Consider the following 21733-nt stretch of genomic DNA (forward strand, 5'->3'; position numbering starts at 1 on the left):
AAGAAAGAAAGAAAGAAAGAAAGAAAGAAAGAAAGAAAGAAAGAAAGAAAGAAAGAGAGAAAGAGAAAGAGGAAGGAAGAAAGGAAAGAAAGGAAGAAAGGAAAGAAAGGAAAGAAAGGAAAGAAAGCAAGCCTAAATGTGTTGTGATATAACGGAAATAATTCAGGCTTTATAATTATACATATTAAGCTCAAATTCTAGCTCTGCCAATAACTGATCAAGTGACACAAAGCAAGTTACTTAACCATGTTGTGCCTCAGTAATCTCATCTGTATAAATAGTAACACTTGTCTTTTACAATTTTTTTTTTTTTTAAAACGGAGTTTCACTCTTGTTGCCCAGGCTGGAGTGCAATGGCACGATCTCGGCTCACTGCAACCTCTGCCTCCCAGGTTCAAGCAATTCTCCTGCCTCAGCCTCCTGAGTAGCTGGGATTACAGGCATGCAGCACCACACCTAGCTAGTTTTGTACTTTTAGTAGACCCAGGGTTTCTCCATGTTGGTCAGTCTGATCTTGAACTCCCAAACTCAGGTGATCCACCCACCTCGGCCTCCCAAAGTGCTGGAACTATAGGTGTGAGCCACCACGCCTGGTCTTTCACAATTTTTATAACAGGCAACATATGCATTGTTTCTAACACTATGTGCAATACCTAATTTTAAGCACTGGACAAATATAGCCATTATTATTAAATATAAATAGAATTTTATTACAAAAGCATTCAGTAACAAAAAGTGACAAAAATACTACAATAACAATAGTCACAAGAACACACGAAGAGTAAGAGGAGGGAGGATTATCTGGGCCCAAGAGTTCAAGACTGCAGTGAGCCATGATCACACCACTACACTCCACAGTCTGGGTGACAAAGTGAGAGACTGTGTCCAAAAAAAAGAAAAAAACAAAGGGAATCTTGACCCAAACCTTACAGACCGAAGTTTTCAAAATGCATTGCGGACCTAAATATAAAACCTAAACCTATAAAATGCCTAGAGAAAATCTAAGAGAAAATCCCGTGATCTAGGGTGAGGAAAAGCTTTTGAAGTTAAGAAACAAAAGATGCAAACCATAAAAGAAATAAAAGTATAAAGTGGGCTTCATTAATTTATAAATTTCTGCTGTGAAAAACTGTGAAAGACAGTATTAAGAGAATGAAAAGACAGAGAATGGTAGAAAACATTTGCAAAACACATATCTGATAAAGGACTTGTATCCAGAATATGTAAACAACCTTCACAATTTGCTAATAAGAAAACAACCCAGTAACAGACACTTTGAACAGACAACTCACCAAAGAAATATATATAGAAAACAAGTACATGAAAAGATGCTCAAAATCACTATTCATTATCGTAATGCAAATTAAAACCACAATGAACTACTACTATGCATCTACTAGAATGGCTGAAGATTTTTAAACTGGCAATATCAAGAGTTGGGAGTCTTTCTTGAGGGGAGGTCTGAATAAGGAAAAAACAGAGTTGGGAGAAATGAAAAATATAACTACTTTGGAAAACAGTTTGGCAGTTTCTTGTGAACTTAAACATACTTAACAGCCCACTTACACTTAACAGCCCAACAATTCCACTGCTAGGGCCAGGCACAGTGTCTCATGCCTGTAATTCCAGCACTTTGAGAGGCTACCGCAGGCATGATCACTTGAGGCCAGGAGTTGAGACCTTCCTGGCCAACATGGTGAGACCCCCCATCTCGACTAAAAATTTTTTAAAAATTACCCACATGTGGTGGCAGGCATCTGTAATCCCAGTTACTTGGGAGGCTGAGGCACAAGAATCACCTAGCCAAGATCACACCACTACGCTCCAGCCTGGGCAACAGAGTTAGACTGTCACCAAAAAAAAAAAAAAAAAAAAAATTCCCACTGCTAGGTATTTGCCCAAGAAAAATGAAAACATATATCCACTCCAAACTTTTTTTTTTTTTGAGATGGAGTCTCACCCTGTTGCCCAGGTTGGAGTGCAGTGGTACAATCTCTGCTCACTGCAACCTCTGCCTCCCAGGTTCAAGCAATTCTCATGCCTCAGTATCCCAAGTAGCTGGAATTACAGGCACATGCCACCACGCCTGACTAATTTTTGTATTTTTAGTAGAGATGGGGTTTCACCATGTTGGTCAGGCTGGTCTCAAACTCCCCACCTCAGGTGATCCGCCCATCTCAGCCTCCCAAAGTGCTGGGATTACAAGCATGAGTCACCACATACAGGCCACTACAAGATTTTTTTTTTTTTTTGAGACGGAGTCTCACTCTGTCACCCAGGCTGGAGGGCAGTGGTGTGATCTTGGCTCACTGCAAGCTCCACCTCCCGGGTTCACGCCATTCTCCTGCCTCAGCCTCCCGAGTAGCTGGGACTATAGGCACCTGCCACCATGCCTGGCTAATTTTTTTGTATTGTTAGTAGAGACGGGGTTTCACCGTGTCAGCCAGGATGGTCTCGATCTCCTAACCTTGTGATCCACCTGCCTCAGCCTCCGAAAGTGCAGGGATTACAGGCATGAGTCACCGTGCCCAGCCGCCCACTACAAGATTTCTATGTGAATGTTTAGGGCAGGCTTACTCATAATCTTCAAATACTAGAAACAATCCAAATGTCCACCAATTTGTAGCAACAAATTGTGTTATCTCCACAAAAGGAATTACTACTTAGAAACAAAAATAAATGAACTGATTTATGCAACTGTACTGATGGATCTCGAAAGCAATATAACAAATGAAAAAAGTTAGACAGAAAAAGCTAGGGTTTGATTCAACTTATATGACATTCTAAAAAAGGCAAAACTATTGGGACAGAAAACAGATCACCCTCGGATTAAATATGATGGGAGAGCACTGAGTAGCAAGAGATAACTTTCTGCCGTGATAAAAATCTGCTATGTCATTACTCTGCTGGTGGCTATCAACTATTCATCAAAACTCATAAAACTATATACCTAAAAAGGGTAAATGTATTTTATGTAAATTACAATTCAATAAGTTTAATGTTTCAAAAAGCCAGGAAAATTCTGAATAAGAGGATCGGGATTTTTGCCCTACAGATATCAAATCTATGCTAAAGACAGAGTAATGAGGGTGTTAGTTGAGCAGAAACAAACTTACAGAGGTAAATGTAAAAAAGTGTAAATCTAAACACAGACCCAACTACACATATGATTTTAGTATGATAAACATTAGCATTCTACATCTTTGTGGAAAGGAAGGACTATTCAATAAATGATGTTAAAACAACTAATTACTGGAACAAAATTAATTTGAATTCCTAATTTTGTGTCTAAATAAATTCTAAACAGAGCAAAGATTTTAATCAATAATGTCATATAAAATAATAATAGGCTATTTAAGAAAATATTTTTATGAACTAAAGGTAGAAAAGAAAATATTTTTATGAACTAAAGGTAGAAATAACGTTTCTAAGAAATAAAAGCCAGAACAGCCAGGCGAAGTGGCTCACACCTATAATCCCAGCACTGGAAGAGGCCAAGGCATGAGGACTGCTTGAGGCCAGGAGTTTGAGATCAGCCTGGGCAACACAGTAAGACTGTGTCTCCATTTTTTAAAAAAAAGGAAGAGAGGGGCCAGGGGCGGTGGCTCACACCTGTAATCCCAGCACTTTGGGAGGCCGAGGTGGGCAGATCATGAGGTCAGGAGATCAAGACCATCCTGGCTAACACGGTGAAACCCCGTCTCTACTAAAAATACAAAAAATTAGCAAGGCATGGTGGCGGGTGCCTGTAGTCCTAGATACCCGTGAGGCTGAGGCAGGAGAAGAGCATGAACTCGGGAGGCGGAGCTTGCAGTGAACTGACATCACACCACTGCGCTCTAGCCTGGGTGACAGGGAGTGAGACTCCATCAAAAAAAAAAAAAGAGAGAGAGAGAAATAAAAGCCAAAAAATTAAATTACTGATCAATTTGAGTACATAAAAACATAAAACTTCTGTATGAAAGAAAGACCAAGCACAACCCCCTTAAATAATGTTTATGAACTAATGATAGTTTAGAGAGAAAAAAATTGCAACAGTAAAGGGATAATATGTCTAATATACAAAGTTTCACAAATCAATTTTTTAAAAAAGAAAAGGATAAGTCCCTCAGACTTGGCAAAGCACATGAACATATAAGTGAAATGTGAAAATGTTTAATCTTAATCATTAATAAATGCAAATCATAAAATTTCCAACAATCAAAACATGGAAGATTTTGAAATCTGAGAAAACAGCATTGGAAAGAATGTAAAAAATGGACAGTCTCGTACATAATGCAAGTGATACAGCAAATTGTTTATCTTTCAGGAAAGCATTATTTATCAAAATTTAAAGTGTCTATATCTTTAACTTTCCCCCTTATCCTCTATAATTTAACTTTTAGAACTTTATCCTAAGTTTTAAATGAATAAATGCCCACACATGAAGTTTTATTTCAGAATCATTTACAACAGAAAAAAGAATATAATGTCCCACAATATGAGTGAAATATATTATGGTTCATACATATAATGTAAATAGGAATACCAGGTAAGCCATTAAAATTGGTAATATAGTTCTACATGTATTGACATGGAACAGTATTTCTAATATACTGCTAAATGAAAAAAGCAGGTTGCAGAACACATAAACAACATTGTATACATTTAAAAAATCAAATATGTGGCCAGGCACAATGGCTCACACCTGTAATCCCAGCACTTTGGGAGGCTGAGGAGGGTGGATCACCTGAGGTCAGGAGTTTAAGACCAGCCTGGCCAACATGGAGAAACCCATCTCTACAAATATACAAAAATTAGCCAGGCATGATGGCAGCTGTCTGTAATCCCAGCTACTCGGGAGGCAGAGGCAGGAAAATGGCTTGAACCTGGAGTGGAGGTTGCAGTGAGCCAAGATTGCACCACTGCACTCCAGCCTGGAAGACAGAGCGAAACTCTGTCTCAAAAAAAAAAAATCATTTTATGTATATATAAGATTTGTAAACATATAAAAAAGCATATACATAAAAATTATATACATGTATATACTAAGTGAAAATAATACACTAAGTGAAAATATAATCATTAAAACATAATAGTATTTCAGATGTTTTTCTTCCTAAAATTTGAATTATTTTTACAATGAACATATACTATTATAGTTAGAAAATTTAATTAGGCAATTTTCATTATGATTACAAAAAAAATCATACAATTTTAAAATGTCAAATGAGCTTACAAAGAACCTTCGGTATTTGGTTCAAACCTCTTATTTTTCAGATGAAGAACCTTAGCCTCACACAGGTTTTACTCCTTTCCTTCAGATCACAAATGGGTGGTAGGGCAAAAATTTGCTCCTAAGGCCTCCTGATTCTCAGTGCTATGGTTTTTCCATTGTATATTACACAACATGTATGTTTTCACTCATGATTCTATATATATGGAAGTATGCACAACAGGTAAAAATTTTACTAGAAATTTACACTGTACTTAAATATGGTTCCTTCTGAACACAGAACAATTACTCAAAATGCCACTATTCTAAAATAAGAAAAAGTATTCCCTCCTTTACTTCCATCTATCCATTCCCAAACTGTTGTTGGTTAACACAGCTTTTGTAAACAAACTCAGATTAACAATACAGGCTGGGCACTGTGGCTCACACTTGTAATCCTAGTACTTTCAGAGGCTAAGACAGGAGGATTGCCTGAACGCAGTTCAAGACCAGCCTGAGCAACATAGCAAGAAGCCATCTCTACAAAACACTTTTTTTAAATCGGCCAGGTGTGGTGGTGCTCACCTGTAGTCCTAGCTACTCCGGAGGCTGGGGCAAGGAGATTGCATGAGCCCAGCGGTTCAACGTTATAGTGGGCTATAATCAAGCCACTAAACTCTGGCCTGGGTGACAGCAAGACTGTGTTCCCAAAAATAAAAATACTTAAAAAAAAAAATTTAATATGCAAAATATCTTCTTTATACAATGTAGTAGTGGTAAGTTTCAACTAAGTGAAGTTAGAGTATACAAAACGGCAATTCTGATAACTCAATTTGTGAGATATAATTAGATTAGTATTACCCACAGAGTTTATTTCCTTTCCACTGGACAATTTGCCTGTTGTCTGTGAGCTGCTGGTCAACTTCTTATCCCATTATCACCCTTCTGCTGTTTTCAGTTTGAAATACCAGCCAACTGTTTTTCTAAATGACAATCGGGCATGTCTTCTGAGCAGGTAAAAAGGGCTGAAATGTACTGCAACTCATTCAGTTCCCAACTATGTATCCAGAAGTTGAAGGTCTGATCCAAAATAAGATAATCACAGACCCAGCTTTCACAGAACTTACAGTCTAGCAAAGAGGACAAACAAGTTACTAAAATGAAGGAAAGAAGGCCGGGCACGGTGACTCAAGCCTGTAATCCCAGCACCTTGGGAGGCTGAGGCAGGCGAATTACTTGAGATCAGGAGTTTGAGACCAGCCAGGCCAACATGGTGAAACACATCTCTACTGAAAATACAAAAATTAGCCAGGCATGGTGGCAGGCACGTGTAATCCCAGCTAATCAGGAGGCTGAGGCAGGAGAATCACTTGAACCCAGGAGGCAAAGGTTACGGTGAGCCAAGATCGCGCCACTGCACTCCAGCCTGAGCAACAGAGCGAGACTCCATCTCAGAAACAACAAAAAACAAGAAAATGAAGTAAAGAAAGTCAGCATAAGAGAAGAACAAAGTGAAGGGAACCCAACCTAGTCACAGAGGAGCACAGGCCTCCCTTTCAAGTTGAGACCTAGAGAGATGAGCAGACATTAGCTAGGTGTAGTAAAAGTGTGGAGCTGGGGATGGAAAGAAAATGGTTGGAGAAAGTTTTAGGCGGCGAGGAGCACTGAGAAGAACCTGAAGAACAAAACAAGAATATGATCATCCAGAGCTCTCGAAGACATTTCAAGGAATCTGAACTTCATCCCAGCAACAGAAAAGTGAGATGATTAGACATGCATTTAGATGAAATACATGGTTCAGGGTGGTATGGCTGTACACTAGATATGCATTTAGATATCTGGTTATCACTCTGACCATATAGCATAAAGAATGAAGTGAAAGCACATGGATCTGAAGTAGGGAGCCCACTAAGGAGGCAACTGTGGGCAATAATCCTGGCAAGAGATAATGGTAATTTGAACTAAGACTAGTAGAAAAGACAGAGCAAAAGTGGAAAGATATGAAAGACAGTGAGTGGTAACCAGATTTGGCTACAAGTTAAATGACAGCAGAGGGTACAAACCCAGTTTTCAAGACTGAGCCACTAGGTATATGGTACCGAGATAAGGAACACACATAGCAAGACAAATCTGGATAAAGAAGACTAAAAGTTTTGAACATATTCATTCTACAGTCTTAAAAAATATCTGGCCAGGCACGGTGGCTCAAACCTGTAATCCCAGCACTTTGGGAGGCCGAGGTGGGCAGATCACAAGGTCAGGAGTTCGAGACCAGCCTGGCCAACATGGTGAAACCCTGTCTCTACTAAAGATACAAAAATTAGCCAGGGTGCAGTGGTAGGCGCCTGTAATCCCAGCTACTTGGGAGGCTAAGGCAGGAGAATTGCTTGAACCCAGGAGGCAGAGGTTGCAGTGAGCCAAGATCGTGCCACTGCACTCCAGCCTGGGTGACAGAGTAAGATTCTTTCAGGGGAGAGGAGGGGAGAGGAGGGGAGAGGGGAGAGGAGAGGGGAGGGGAGAGGAGAGAGGAGAGGAGAGAGGAGAGGAGAGAGGAGAGGAGAGAGAAGAAAAGAGAAAAAAGAGAAAAGAGAAAAGAAAAGAGGAGCAAAGGAGAAACTACTGCTATCTGCCGCTGTAAGGTGAGTTCTAAAAGGGTCCCTCCACACAGGCAGGCAGACACACATACACATACACACACACACACACACACACACACACAAAACAGAATCCCTTCTGTGTCAAGCAGTTATTTTTAACCCTTACCACTGACTCACCACTAATGTTGAGTTCTATCTGATGACAAAACTCTAATATAAGGTACCAGACTACATTTCAAACTCAGTTCTCCGGCGGGCCAACTCACAATTTTTCAGTGATATGCTTATTCTCTTCATCGGAAGCCATGAAAATATCTCTGAATCCTCCTTTCTTGCTACACATTCAATAATCAAGATGCTTTATCACATATTTCTCTCTAGGTGTTCCTTTCCATGCCCAAGTATACCAATCATTTTTTCAGTAAAATCACTTCATTTCACTAATACAGTAGTCTTCAGTATCTGTCTCCATTCTTCTCTCAGCCAATCCATCCTACACAATGCCAAAGTTATTACTGCTAAAATATCAATTTAAATATATTATCACCCTCCTAAAAAACTGTGTCTTGCTGTTGCCCACAAAATAGTCTGAACTTGGCCAGGTACAGTGGCTCATGCCTATATTTCCAGCACTTTGGGAGGCCGAGGCAGGTGGATCACAAAGCCAGGAGATCGAGACCATACTGGCTAACGTGGTGAAACCCCGTCTCTACTAAAAATACAAAAAATTAGCCAGGCGTGGTGGTGGCGCCTGTAGTCCCAGCTACTGGGGAGGCTGAAGCAGGAGAATGGCGTGAACCCAGAAGGCGGAGCTTGCAGTGAGCCAAGATCGTGCCACTGCATTCCAGCCTGGGCTACAGAGCGACATTCTGTCTCAAAAAACAAAAACAAAAACAAAAACATTGTCTGAACTCCTCATCCTGGCAAAAGGAAGGCACACTGTGGCCAACTTTCAACTGCCATGCCATCTTAACTTCCAACTTTGTACAAAAGCATCAATCTCAGCCAATGGTTCTCCTCAGACCACTGAACATGCCACGCACCCTCCTGCCTCTACAATCTTATTCACACCATCCCACCTCCCAACCCCAAACAAGCCTGTCTCCATCATCTCCATTTACCTAAATTCTACTCTTCCTCCAAAACCCAGTTCATTCATTTGGCAGTCTTACAACGCAAGGTATGATTCTGGATGAAGGAGATTTAAAAACAAATTTAACAAAGTTTGCATGGTACTTGAGAGTTGGGGCTCTGAAATCAGACTATCTAAAGATCTGAAACCTAGATTTACAACTTATTTTATATCTAAATTTTCTGAACTCCCATACGGTATTTATGAAAGGCTAATATCTAATTAAACTTTAAAAGACTAGTGAAAATTATATAAAACCACAGTATATGTAAAGAGCTAAGTACAGGTCTATACATTTTAGCTATTATTATTACTATTTCTGTCCTCAAAGAGCTCATATCCCAGCTCATAGTGCACCCAAGTACTCACTGCATAAGCTTATGACCTATCTTGAAAGTGCTTGATATAGATGCCAGTCATCTATAATTTAAAAAAAGAGAGAAGTGCTTGACAAAATTTACAAATTTTGGTACTTTCATTATTCTCAAATGAGAAAACTGAATAATAGTGAATATTCATTCCTTTAAGATATAAAATTCATCAGTGATCCAACCAGAATATTATCCCAGGACATCTGCTTTCCATATATTGCTCCAATGACAAACAGTGAAAGTGGTTCTATAAAAAAAGCTTGCTGGGCACGGTGGCTCACGCCTGTAACCCCAGCACTTTGGGAGGCCGAGGCGGGCGGATCACGAGGTCAGGAGATCGAGACCATCCTGGCTTACACGGTGAAACTCTGTCTCTACTAAAAATACAAAAAATTAGCCGGGTGTGGTGACGGGCGACTGTAGTCCCAGCTACTGGGGAGGCTGAGGCAGGAGAATGGCGTGAACCCAGGAGGCGGAGCTTGCAGTGAGCCGAGATCGCACCACTGCACTCCAGCCTAGGTGAAAGAGCAAAACTCCGGCTCAAATAAAAAAAAAAAAGCTAACAAAAGTAGCTACTTAAATATGTAATGCAAACATGGTTGATAAAATTAATTTCTTAATAAAAAGGTATTATATATTTTTTCTTCAGATTAATCATTGAGTGTAAGGGAAAGGTCATAAATGATCACTAAAACAATACCTACTCTGAATGACTTCATAAAATCTAGTTCAAGGCCAGACGCAGTTGCTCAAGCCTGTATTCCCAGCACTTTGGGAAGCCAAGGCGGGTGGATCACTTGAGGTCAGGCATTCAAGACCAGTCGGGTCAATATGGTGAAACCCTGTCTCTACTAAAAATACAATTAGCTGGGCATGGTGGCGCACAACTGTAGCTCCAGCTACTTGGGTGGCTGAGGCATGAGAATCACTTGAACCGAGGCAGAGGTTGCAATGAGCTGAGATCGTGCCACTGCACTCCAGCCTGGGTGACAGAGTGAGACTCTGTCTCAAAAAAAAAATCTAGTTTAATGGGAATTCATATGGGTATACAGTTAATTTATATTAGCCAAGAGAGGACATCATGGAATAGAAATTATAATTTTAAATTATACACAGTATCAGTAACACATATTTGCTATATTTAAAAACTGGCAGGGTTTTTTTATTTTTGGTCATGTTACCAATATTGTAATAGATTACCAACTGTAACTGGACTACTACAATCAACCTTTATCTACAAGCACTGTGCAAGTGGCCTTCCAAAATTCAAAGTATGGTGAATTAAAAATTCAATAAAAGTGTTTACCACAAGATTCTGACCATACAGATAACAATAAACTTACAGTATTTACTCTGGTATCCGAAATAAAAATAGATTGCCAAATTTTAAACTAGACATAGGAGGAGCAATTTATACCGAATTTCCCACCCCCCAAAATAATTCATTTTATATTTAGAAATCATTTGGCATCATTCTTTAACCCCCAATGAAATGGCTAGGCTGGGATAATTAACAATATAATGCCATTAAGGCCAGGCCTAGTGGTTCATGCCTGTAATACTAGCACTTTGGGAGGTCGAGGTGGGCAGATCACTTGAGGTCAGGAGTTGGAGACCAGTCTGGCCAACAGGTGAAACCTGTCTCTATCAAAAATACAAAAGTTGCTGGGCGCGGTGGCTCATGCCTGTAATCCCAGCGCTTTGGGAGGCCAAGGCGGGCAGATCATAAGGTCAGGAGCTCAAAACCAGCCTGGCCAACATGGTGAAAACCCATCTCCACTAAAACTACAAAACATTAGCCCAGCGTAGTGGCAGGCACCTGTAATCCCAGCTACTCAGGAGTCCAAGGCAGGAGAATCGCTTGAACTCGGGAGGCGGAAGTTGCAATGAACCGAGATTGCACCATTGCACTCCACGATGGGCGACAAAAGCAAGATTCCGTCTCAAAAAAAAAAAAAAAGAAAAGAAATTAAATACAAAAGTTAGGCGGGTATGGTGGCAGGCACCTGTAATCCTAGCTACTTGGGAGGTTGAGGCAGGAGAATTGCTTGAACCTGGGAGGCAGAGGTTACCGTGAACCAAGATCACATCACTGTACTCCAGCCTTGGCAACAAAGTGAGACTTCATCTCAGAAAAAAACAAAAAAGAAAATGTTATTAAGTAAAACATAGTTAGGGAATCGGATATTCACAAAGCATCACCCCACAGATTACAAGCTAAATGCAAATATAAAAATGAACCATTAGAGGCCGGTGTGGTGGCTCATGCCTGTAATCATGAGGTCGAGGCAGGCGGATCACCTGAGGTCAGGAGTTCAAGACCAGCCTGCCTGGTCAACATGATGAAACCCTGTCTCTACTAAAAATACAAAACTTAGCTGGGCATGGTGGCATGCGCCTGTAATCCCAGCTACCCAGGAGGCTGAGGCAGGAGAATCACTGGAACCCGGGTGGCAGAGGTTGCAGTGAGCCGAGATCGAGCCACTGCACTCCAGCCTGGGTGACAGAGTAAGACTGTCTCAGAAAAAAAAAGAATCATTACAATGGAGAGACCTAGTGGTCACCTTAATCAGGTAATCAAATTTAACACCATTAATAATGAGACAATCTAAAGACTGCATGCCTCCTGATGAGATGTAATATGAGCATCTAGGAAATACTCTCACCAAAACTGTTTAACCTGAATTTAACAAAGTCTTTATAGCTAACTTCTAATTTATAAGAAATATAAAGTATATATCACCACAATAAGATAGTAGAATAGACAATTCATATTTAAAAATTATGAATACAGGAAAATTTGCATGATAATAAGTATGCTGGACCGGTATCTTCAAAAAGTCAATGTCATATTAAAAAGTCAAGGTACATGTATTTTATCACAATTTTTTAAAAATTTTTTTAACAAGAGCTAATCTGGAAAATATAGAAGCAAATCTATTCTAGACTGGCAATATACCAAATTAATGACAGTATGGGGGTTGAGATATCACAGATACATCAATTAATGATAGTTTGGGGTAAAGGAAGAATCTCACTTGTATATTTACACATTTACACACACACACAATTAAAACTTTATTTTTTTGAGACGGAGTTTCTCTCGTCGCCTGTCACCCAGGGTAGAGTGCAATGGCACCATCTTGGCTCACTGCAACCTCCACCTCCCAGTTTCAAGTGATTCTCCTGTCTCAGCCTCCCAAGTAGCTGGGATAACAGGCGCCCGACACAGCTAATTTTTGTATTCTTGATAGTGACGGGGTTTCACCATGTTGGCCAGGCTAGTTTTGAACTTCTGACCCCAGGTGATCCACCCACCTCGGCCTCCCAAAGTGCTGGGTTTACAGGCATGAGCCACTGTGCCTGGCTACTATTTAAACTTCATAAGCACTATTAGTTATGTAATGGGGGAAAAAAAAATCAGTCCTAATTGTTTCTTAGTAAAATTATTTACATCTGGAATATGTTTTAAAATGCTAGAGCCAAAAATAAATAAATAAGTGGAGATGGGGAGGTGAAAAAAACTGTTGAAGTAGCATAATGAGTACACCCAGAATTCAAGGTACACTGGTTTCTTTTGTATTAATTAAAAATCTTGTGATTAAAAAGTTAAATTTTTCAATCTGTAATTCAAGAAAAAATAAAATATACAACATAAAGTTTAATGTATACTCAAAATGAAAATGTTTTGAAGTTACAATTTTATCATTATTTTTCAATATCCTATGTTAGGTAGTTTATCCATTACTTGAAAAGTTTAATTCACTTGAGATTGGTGAAAAATTAATGAGATTTATTATAACCAACTTAAAACTTCTGAAGTACAAACTTCTTTCAAAAAGTTAGTATGGTTCATTCTAACATATCAGGTGGTATCAGAAACCAGGACACCATGGGAAAATTAGACAAATTATACTTACTTGTGAAATTACATGTCTCCAATGTGTTAGGTATGAAAGTAAGGTCAGGAACTAGCATCCCTTATGAATGCCTAACAATATGCCAGGTTCTACAATATACCATGTTCACATAATTCTAACAATCACCCTGTGAAAATATCATGCCTGTATAACAGACGTGTATCAGCTCAAAAAGAGTAAGTGTATCGGGGCGTGGTTGCACACCTGTAGTCCTAGCTACTGAGGAGGGTGAAGCAGGAAGATCCTCTGAGCTCTGGAGTTCAAAGTTACATTGAGCTATGATAGTGCCACTGCATTCCAACCTGGGCAACAGAGCAAGATTCCTGTCTCTTAAAAATATACCCAAACAGGCCGAACATGGTGGCTCACACCTGTAATCCCAGCACTTTGGGAAGCAGAGGCAGGCAGATCACCTGAGGTTAGGAGTTCGACACCAGCCTGGCCAACACAGTGAAACCCCATCTCTACAAAAACACAAAAATTAGCTGGGCATGGTGGTGGGCACCTGTAGTCCCAGCTACTTGGGAGGCTGAGGCAGGAGAATCGCTTGAACTTGGGAGGCAGAGGTTGCAATGAGCAAGATTGTGCCACTGCACTCCAGCCTAGGTGAAAAAGTGAGAGTCCTTCTCAAAAAAAAAAAAAAAAAATACCCAAACAGTAGGAAAAAAGAGACAAACACATACTCCACTTCTGACATAACTAGGAGATACTGTAATTATTACCTGAAATACAATGTATAAAGACAAAAAGCTAATGGTAGAATGGTAAATGCCTTAGCATAAAGGGAGAGATAATAACAAACAATCCTCTTTACCCTGCAATACCCCAGAAAAGCCCAGAAATCGGAGGGCGCTAGGAAATAGAGCAGAATACCCACAAACACACACTCCTAAGGGAACAGGAGGTATGGTCCTCAGCAAAACTGAATCAGAGTGGCTGCAAGATGAGGGGTATCCCTCACAGAAAAGAGAAGTGAAATGCTGGTATGAAAACAGGGAGACTAGGTAAAAACTTACTAAATGAATGACGAGACTTGTAGCTTTCTTCCCCTATGAAGCACTAGAACGCTGTCATATAAACTCATTACCTCTGCCAAGCCCTTCACTATGGACTGAATCATGCCTCCCCAAAATCCGTATGTTGAAGCCTTAATGCCTGATGTGACTGTATCTGAAAATAAGGCTTTTAGGAGGTAACTAAGATTAAATGAGGTCAGAGGGCACAGTCCCAATCCAATAAAATTGGTAGCTTTATAAAGAGAAAAGGAAGAGATTTTTCTTTCCATTATAGGAAAAGTCATGTGAGCACACAGGAAGAAGGCAGTTATCTACAGACCAGGAAAAGAGCCCTAACCAGAACCTGACCATGATGGCATGCTGACCTCAGGCTTCCAGCCACCAGAATTATAAAAAATTAATTTGTTAAGTCACCCATTCTATGGTATTTTATTATAGCAGCCCGAGTGACTAAGACACCCCTCCTCTCTCCATCATTCCACCCACACAGAGACAGGAAAATTAAAGGACCTCTATCTGAAGAAACTGAAAGCCTTCTTACCCAGCACCCAGAGAAAAGAAATGAAGATTAAAAACACGGCAGTCCATCAGTCATTAACCTTGCTCATGATCACAAAGATCTGAACAAAACCTCCAACTAAAAGAAAGTGACCAAAACAAGTAAGAAGAACCAAAAATAATAAGAAGAACAGAAGAACACCTCAAAGAAGCTGTAATTAATATCCTTGAAGAGGAAACAGAAAATGCTGCACCCATGAAAGAGGAACAAAATACTATAATACTGAAACAAAGGACAAGAGCTCTTAAAAATTCTTATTAAAACCTTAAATTTTTCCTGGTGTGGTGGCTCACACCTGTAATCCCAGCACTTTGGGAGGCCAAGGCAGGCAGACCTTGAGGGCAGGAGTTGGAGACCAGTCTGGCCAAGACAGTGAAACCCTGTTTCTACTAAAAAATACAAAAAATTAGCTGGGTATGGTGGTGTGCGCCTGTAGTCCCAGCTACTCAGGAGACTGAGGCAGGAGAATCACGCGATCCTGGGAGGCAGAGGTTGCAATGAGCCAAGATTGCACCATCGCACCCCAGCCCGGTCAACAGTGCAAGACCATCTCAAAAAAATAAAAGCTAAAACTTTAGAATTCAGTGAAGGCCAGGCACGGTGGCTCACGCCTAATAATCCCAGCACTTTGTGAGGGCAAGGCAGACAGACCACCTGAGGCCAGGAGTTCAAGACCAGCCTGGCTAACATGACGGAACCCTGTCTCTACTAAAAATACAAAAAATTAGCCGGGCGTGGTGGCGCATACCTGTAATCCCAGCTACTTGGGAGGCTGAGGCAGGAGAACTCCTTGAACCCAGGAGGCGGAGGCTGCAGCGAGCCAAGATCACGCCATTGAACTCCAGCCTGGGCAACAGAGCAGGACTCTGTCTCAAAAAAAAAAAAAAAAAAGTAAAATTCAGTGAAAGTTCAGAAGGAAGAGTGAGATGTGAAGAAAAACACCAAAGAAAAAAATACACAAATTATAAAATTTAGTGAAAGGATTGAAATCCCCCAGATAGTAGAATAGACAACTTTTTGGAGATCAGACGTCTTAACATCTACTTTGGGAACCAGACAATAATGGAATACCACCTTCAGACATTTGAGGGAAAATTATTTCCAATGCAGAAATTTCTCAACCGCCAGTCAGGTAAAAGGGTAATAATGAAATCCAAAATGTATATCCACAATGAAGGAAGAAACCAAAAGGAAGGCATAATATTCAGAAAAATAAAGTTCAACAAAAGTTAAAGAAATTCCCAGAATGTCGCTAAGGAAAGTCCCAAGGTGATAGCTATACAGCAGGCCTAAAGAGGAAACAACCCAGACTAAAAAGCACAGAAGGGATATCTTGTTTTTTTGTTTTTTTTTGAGCCGGAGTCTTGCTCTGTCGCCCAGACTGGAGTGCAGTGATGCCATCTCAGCTCACTGCAACCTCCGCTTCCCGGGTTCAAGCAATACTCAGCCTCCCAGGTAGCTGAGACTATAGGCACACACCGCCACATCCAGCTAACTTTTTGTATTTTTAGTAGAGATGGGGTTTCAGTGTTGCCTAGGCTGGTGTTGAACTCCTGAGCTCAGGCTATCCGCCAGCTTCGGCCTCCCAAAGTGCTGGGATTACAGGCGTGAGCCACCGTACCCAGCCCCAGAAGGGATGTCTACAAGAACAAATGGAATGCGTAAGTTTATCTGACAGATTTGTCCATGTGGAAAATTGTACTGAGAAGCATTTTATAGAGCTACTGGAGGGTACAGAAAGACTTTGCCAGAGAAAACTAAGCAAACGAAAAAAAATGAGACACGGAAAACAAAAGGTTACACAAGAAAATAAAATCATAGTAAATTATTCCTTCAGCAGAAACAAATACTTAGTCATATGATAAAAACTCTGAATATGAATTTAACCTAAAATTGTACAGTCACAATACTGGAGAGTATAGTTAGAAAAATTTTCAGACACCCATCCCTTTGACATCACTCACATTTATATACCTCAAATTATTTGATTCTAAGAAAAGCTGCTATTTTCATTAAATTCTGCAACTACACTTTCAAGGTAAAAATTCAGTGAAATGCTCTGGTTTCGTCTTGAAATACTTCACAGGCTCATTTTAAGGAAAAAAGTAAGTCAACAAATACAAAGGAAAAAAGTACTAACAATAGTTAAAAGATCTATACAAATTTTACTGGTTACCGGAGTCAGTGAAGGCACACTGATAGCTAATTAAATATTTGTTGTGTTGTTTGCCATAAAATAATTTTAAATTTTGGATACCCTTGGTATATGTCCACTTTTACTTTCCACACTTACCAATTCTACAATTTATTCAGTCTCACAAGAATATTGATTAACTCTTCAGTAAATTACTTCCATAAGCACTAAAATCAGATTTTCTGGTTTTAAAAATCTAGAATGTTGGTCGGGCACAGCAGCTCACGCCTATAATCCCAGCACTTTGGGAGGCCAAGGTGGGCGGATCACGAGGTCAGGAGTTTGAGATCAGCCTGGCCAACATGGTGAAATTCCGTCTCTACTAAAAATACAAAAATTAGCCAGGCATGTTGGCGAGTGCCTATAATTCCAAGTACTTTAGAGGCTGAGGCAGGAGAATTGCTTGAATCCAGGAGGCGGAGGTTGCAGTGAGCTGAGATTGCACCAGTGCACTCCAGTCTGGGCAACAAAAGCGAGACTCCATTTCAAAAAAAAAAAAAAAATCTAAAATGTTTTGCACTTTTCCTTTTTATAAAAAACTTAACTTTTACTTGGTGAGTCAAGCTATCACGCAAGTCAGCTACAGCAATATGATAAGATGGCCTTAGAGATTGTGAGGCATCAAGCCCTGGCACTAAATGGGCCTATATTAGTATACTTTCATAATTCTCTTGTTCATCATTCTTAACTTTCATATCTGTCAATGATCCCTCCTCTATCAGCATTCACCCATCTTTTAATTAGTTATAGGGTTAAAAAAATTAATAACTATGCTTCAGATTTCAAATAACATTTACTGAATACCCTGCTAGGCCCTTTCATATACATGCTTTCATTTAATCCAAATACGTTCTGTTAGAATGGTCACCAACATAAAAATAAAGCAGTTCTGACTTAGGACTTTTTAAAAGCCCAACTACAAATAAATACAGGAGCTTAATTGTTTAATCAAATTGGGGTGCAGGCTAGGTCTTTCGAGCGTGTGTGGTTCAGTTTTGTTTTGTTGAGGGAGAATCTCTTTCTTGTTTAGGTGTCTTTATAGCTAATGTCTGGTTCTGACTCAGACTGTTCAATCAGCCAGTTGTGGATAATTGAGGGGTTACTAAACTATGCACAGCCAACTTAGGGCAACACTAAAAAGAGGTATATACCTAAACAAACACTTGGTCACCCATTCACCAAGATTTTTACAAAAAGCACAGAGAAATGAGCATTGTATTGCAAATTAGGACTTTCATATTTGCAACTATATCTATAATAAAGGCATATATGTATTCTTGCTATACCACTTGTTAATACCACTATTTAAGAATCTTCTTAATTGGTTAAAACAGAACCTCAATTCAGTTAAATTCAAACTTTAGAAAGATATAAGTATTCCCCAAGTTACGAGGGAAAAATTTTCACCATTAAATTTACCACTAAGACACTGAAAAGCAATCTTTTTCTCTGATAGTTTTTCAGTAAGAGCATTTCTGTCTGAAAAAATGAAAATCTTACAGTAGTGTTAATATCCTGTCACTACTCCAAAAAATCCACATAGGTCATGGGAAAAGATCATTCCCACATCTTAATGTAAAACCTATTACTGTTTATATTCAGGATTAGTATTAGTGTTAACCCTCAAAAGAAGGATTCTAAATGTAATTGAAAAGACTATAAAAACTCCTCTTTAACAGCCATTTCACTTTAAGGACCATTTGTGTACTCCACATTTTAAGTTAGAATTGTTAAAGAATGCTTATTCTCAAATACTCCATTACTCCAACTATGTAACACTCATATTTACTTCCTCTTTCAGAGAACTTAGAGCAAATGTGCAGTTTACACACCACAAACACTAGTGATACCAAGCTGCTTACGGACAGGCTTCCAGACACTTATACCCTAAATTTTACATATAATTGTTAAAACAAAATAGCTTTAAAATACTAACCACCTAAAATTCCTGAATAAAAGTACCATAAATCCCATCCTCAAAACCATTTTCCTAGAAGCAACACTCCCGGAAGCTGAGAGATCTTTACATTGCACCAGAGTCCCTAATGGCTATGCTTAGATGTCAAAGTTTTGCTACACGCAAAAAATATCAAGGAAGAAGTGGCACTATTGTTACATGCACATGCAGCATGTTTTACATTGTGAAAACAAACAATTATAATCCAAACAAAATTTTTTATGACCTAAGCTACTGTTAGATCAGCAATGCCAAAACTGCTTGACATTTTTTTCTAGAAAACAAACAAAAAGAGTTATTTGACAACACTGTGTAGCAGTGCACATTTATAATAAAGATCATGCGCTTTAAGCTTGCGATCACATAAAGATTTGATTTTCAACTAGTCTGTATGTAGCACTATTGTCAGATCATTATGTATCCGTAGCTGAAGTGGCAGAAACATCTATTTTAAAGAAACACTATCTGAAAAATTATACGACTAGCCTACATTTAAAAACAAAATTGACCCTGTCTGACAAGAACCCTTAAGAATCTGCCTTTTTCTAACGCTCAAACATTCTGCAGCCGCTTGACCTGTCCAAAAATCGTCAAAGCTCCTGGCTTTTATCGTTTGCTGCAGGAAAAAAAGAATATGGCTGAAAATTCTTTCAGACGGGTACTATTTCAAACAGGACCACCCAAACCACTTAAGAATACGCAGCGGAGAGTAGGGTGCAGGGAGGGTACCTTACGAAACAGCGCACTTCGGGCCCTGCACGCTACCTCATTTCCCTAATAGGGATGAAAAGCTCAGGCCTCTGGTAGCTTCCAGCTGACGCCAGTGCTCTCTCCACACCCCTTTTTTGACAGGATTATCCGGGGTTGAACGCTGTGTCACAAATACGAAGTCCCGCGACCACGTCTAAATGGCCTAACAATCAACCAAGCATCTTTTACAAGACCAAACCCTTCCCCCATCCCGTTCCTCCATCTCTCTCCCTAGCCAAACACACCTAGGGGAGTCCACAAGATGGATTTTTACAAATCCTGCAGCGCACTAACTGGCAGGAAGAAACGATACAGAAAATAAGAGCGTCGGCCATCCCCCTCTCTGCAACCGAAATTATAGGCTCCATTTCCTATCCCCTTGGGAAGTGCAAAATCCTCTGCTGAAAACCGGACGCCTCCCGGCCCGTCCAGGCTGGCGCACGCGGCCGCCGCGCTCCCCCTTCCCCGGCCCCGTGGGCGCCAGTGGGGCGGCGGGGACCCGCGGCCTCCTCCCCTCCCCCTCCCCGCACTGCACCCACCTCGGGGCAGCGGCTTCACCTCCCCGTTCTCCTCCCGGGAGGCCCCGCCGGCCTCTCGGGCCCCGCCGAGACCGTGCCTCCTCCTCTCCTTCTCCCGCTTCTCTTTAGGTCTGCGCGACTTAGCGTTAGCCGAGGCAGCGGCGGCGGCGGCGGGCAGAAGGAGATGGTGAGGTTGAGCGTGCAGCAGCGTAGGAGGGACCAGCAGTTTGCGCGGCACCGGCTGAGACAAGGAAGCGGAGGCTGAAGAGGGAACGGCCGTGCCAGCGGAAAAAGAGAAACTGCTCCGAGAAGAAGACGGGGAGGGAGCAGCAGACAGAGGGGCAAAGCTCCAAGACGCTGGGCTGCCATAGCTCTGAGGCGAAGGTGCTGCCGGCGGCTGCAGCTGCCTGCTGTTCCCGCCGCTGCCCCCTTCTCCGTTCACTCTCCGCGGTGCCTTCTTCTCCCCAGTCCGGACCTTCTTGGCGGACAGAGAACCCGGAGGGTCCCGGGAGGAGGGCTGCAGCTTGCCAAACGGTTCTTTCTCCGAGACGGTGGCGGTGGGGGCGGCGGCAGCGACACAGTGCACTGCGCTCGGCGGTTCCGCCATTTTGCGCTTCTGTTGTATTTACTCTCCTCCGCTAGCCGGCGCGGGGCAGGGGGCGGGCCCTCCGCCTGGGCTAGGGAAGGGGCGGAGCGACCGGGCCACCGACCGGGACCTCCATTGGGCGAGCCACGCTGAGAGATCCACCTAAGAGCCAATGAAAGCCACAAACATCAGACGAAGGGGCGGGATCGCCAAAGGGACCCTCTTTGGAGGTCAGGGCTCGGCGGGGTGCGGCTAGTGGCGGAGCGCACTGCGAGGGGAGGGCTTTCCACTGTTGCCAGCGTGAACTCGGGTGCCCGGTGGATATCAGGGAAGAACCCCCGCCCCGCACCCCCAGATCTGTCTTGGCCGAGGTACAGATCGTCTCTGCTGCCACGAAGACTTTTAGCTTGTACCACTTTCCCTTCCATTTTTCCTGGGGTGCCTCTCACCGTGCATCTGCGCGTTCAGAAAGCTGGATTTCGGGGATGCTCAGTTCAGAAGAGAAAAATTTGCCGGGAATCAAGTCCTTCTTTTTTTTAGTCGGTAGTCGATGATGGGAGGTGTTCAAAATCATTTGAGTGGTGACAAGGTACGTTATTATTGCTAGATCATGTGCTCTAATCCATTGAGGGAGATAACTTGCGGCAAGTCTAGAACTTTCGGATTACCTGCAAGCTTGAAGGAGTGAGTCTCCCTGGATTTGGAGACTTTTTTGAACTTTTGTGGCTAGACCCTTAACATTGATTGATTGATTGATTGATTGATTGATTGAGACAGAGTTTTGCTCTGTCATCGAGGCTGGCGTGCAGTGGCGCGATCTCGGCTCACTGCAACCTCCCTCCCAGATTCAAGCGATTCTCCTTCCTCAGCCTCCCCAGTAACAGGGATTACAGGCGCCCGACACCATGCTCGGCCAATTTTTGTTTCTATTAGAGACGG

General features: G+C 41.4%; 2 protein-coding genes across 4 annotated transcripts in view; one reads left to right on the plus strand and one right to left on the minus strand.

Annotated features, from left to right (window-relative positions):
* Positions 1–21034, minus strand: part of RSBN1L (round spermatid basic protein 1 like) — a 99655-nt gene extending 78621 nt beyond the window's left edge. The window contains exon 1 of one of the 2 annotated variants that reach the window (XM_026448962.2): positions 20230–20842. In XM_026448962.2, the coding sequence (XP_026304747.1) occupies positions 20230–20815 (586 nt within the window). In that variant the 5' untranslated portion in view covers positions 20816–20842. Of the gene's footprint in view, positions 1–20229 lie in introns of both variants that reach the window. The other variant, XM_026448963.2, reaches the window with a different exon arrangement.
* A 216-nt stretch (positions 21035–21250) lies between these two features.
* Positions 21251–21733, plus strand: part of LOC113220194 (tyrosine-protein phosphatase non-receptor type 12-like) — a 39762-nt gene continuing 39279 nt past the window's right edge. The window contains exon 1 of one of the 2 annotated variants that reach the window (XM_031936060.1): positions 21251–21383. The gene's annotated coding sequence lies outside the window, so the exon portion shown is untranslated. The remainder of the gene's footprint in view (positions 21384–21733) is intronic. The other variant, XM_031936061.1, reaches the window with a different exon arrangement.

Source organism: Piliocolobus tephrosceles, chromosome 8 (assembly GCF_002776525.5).
Source record: "Piliocolobus tephrosceles isolate RC106 chromosome 8, ASM277652v3, whole genome shotgun sequence".
NCBI classification, from domain to species: domain Eukaryota; kingdom Metazoa; phylum Chordata; class Mammalia; order Primates; family Cercopithecidae; genus Piliocolobus; species Piliocolobus tephrosceles.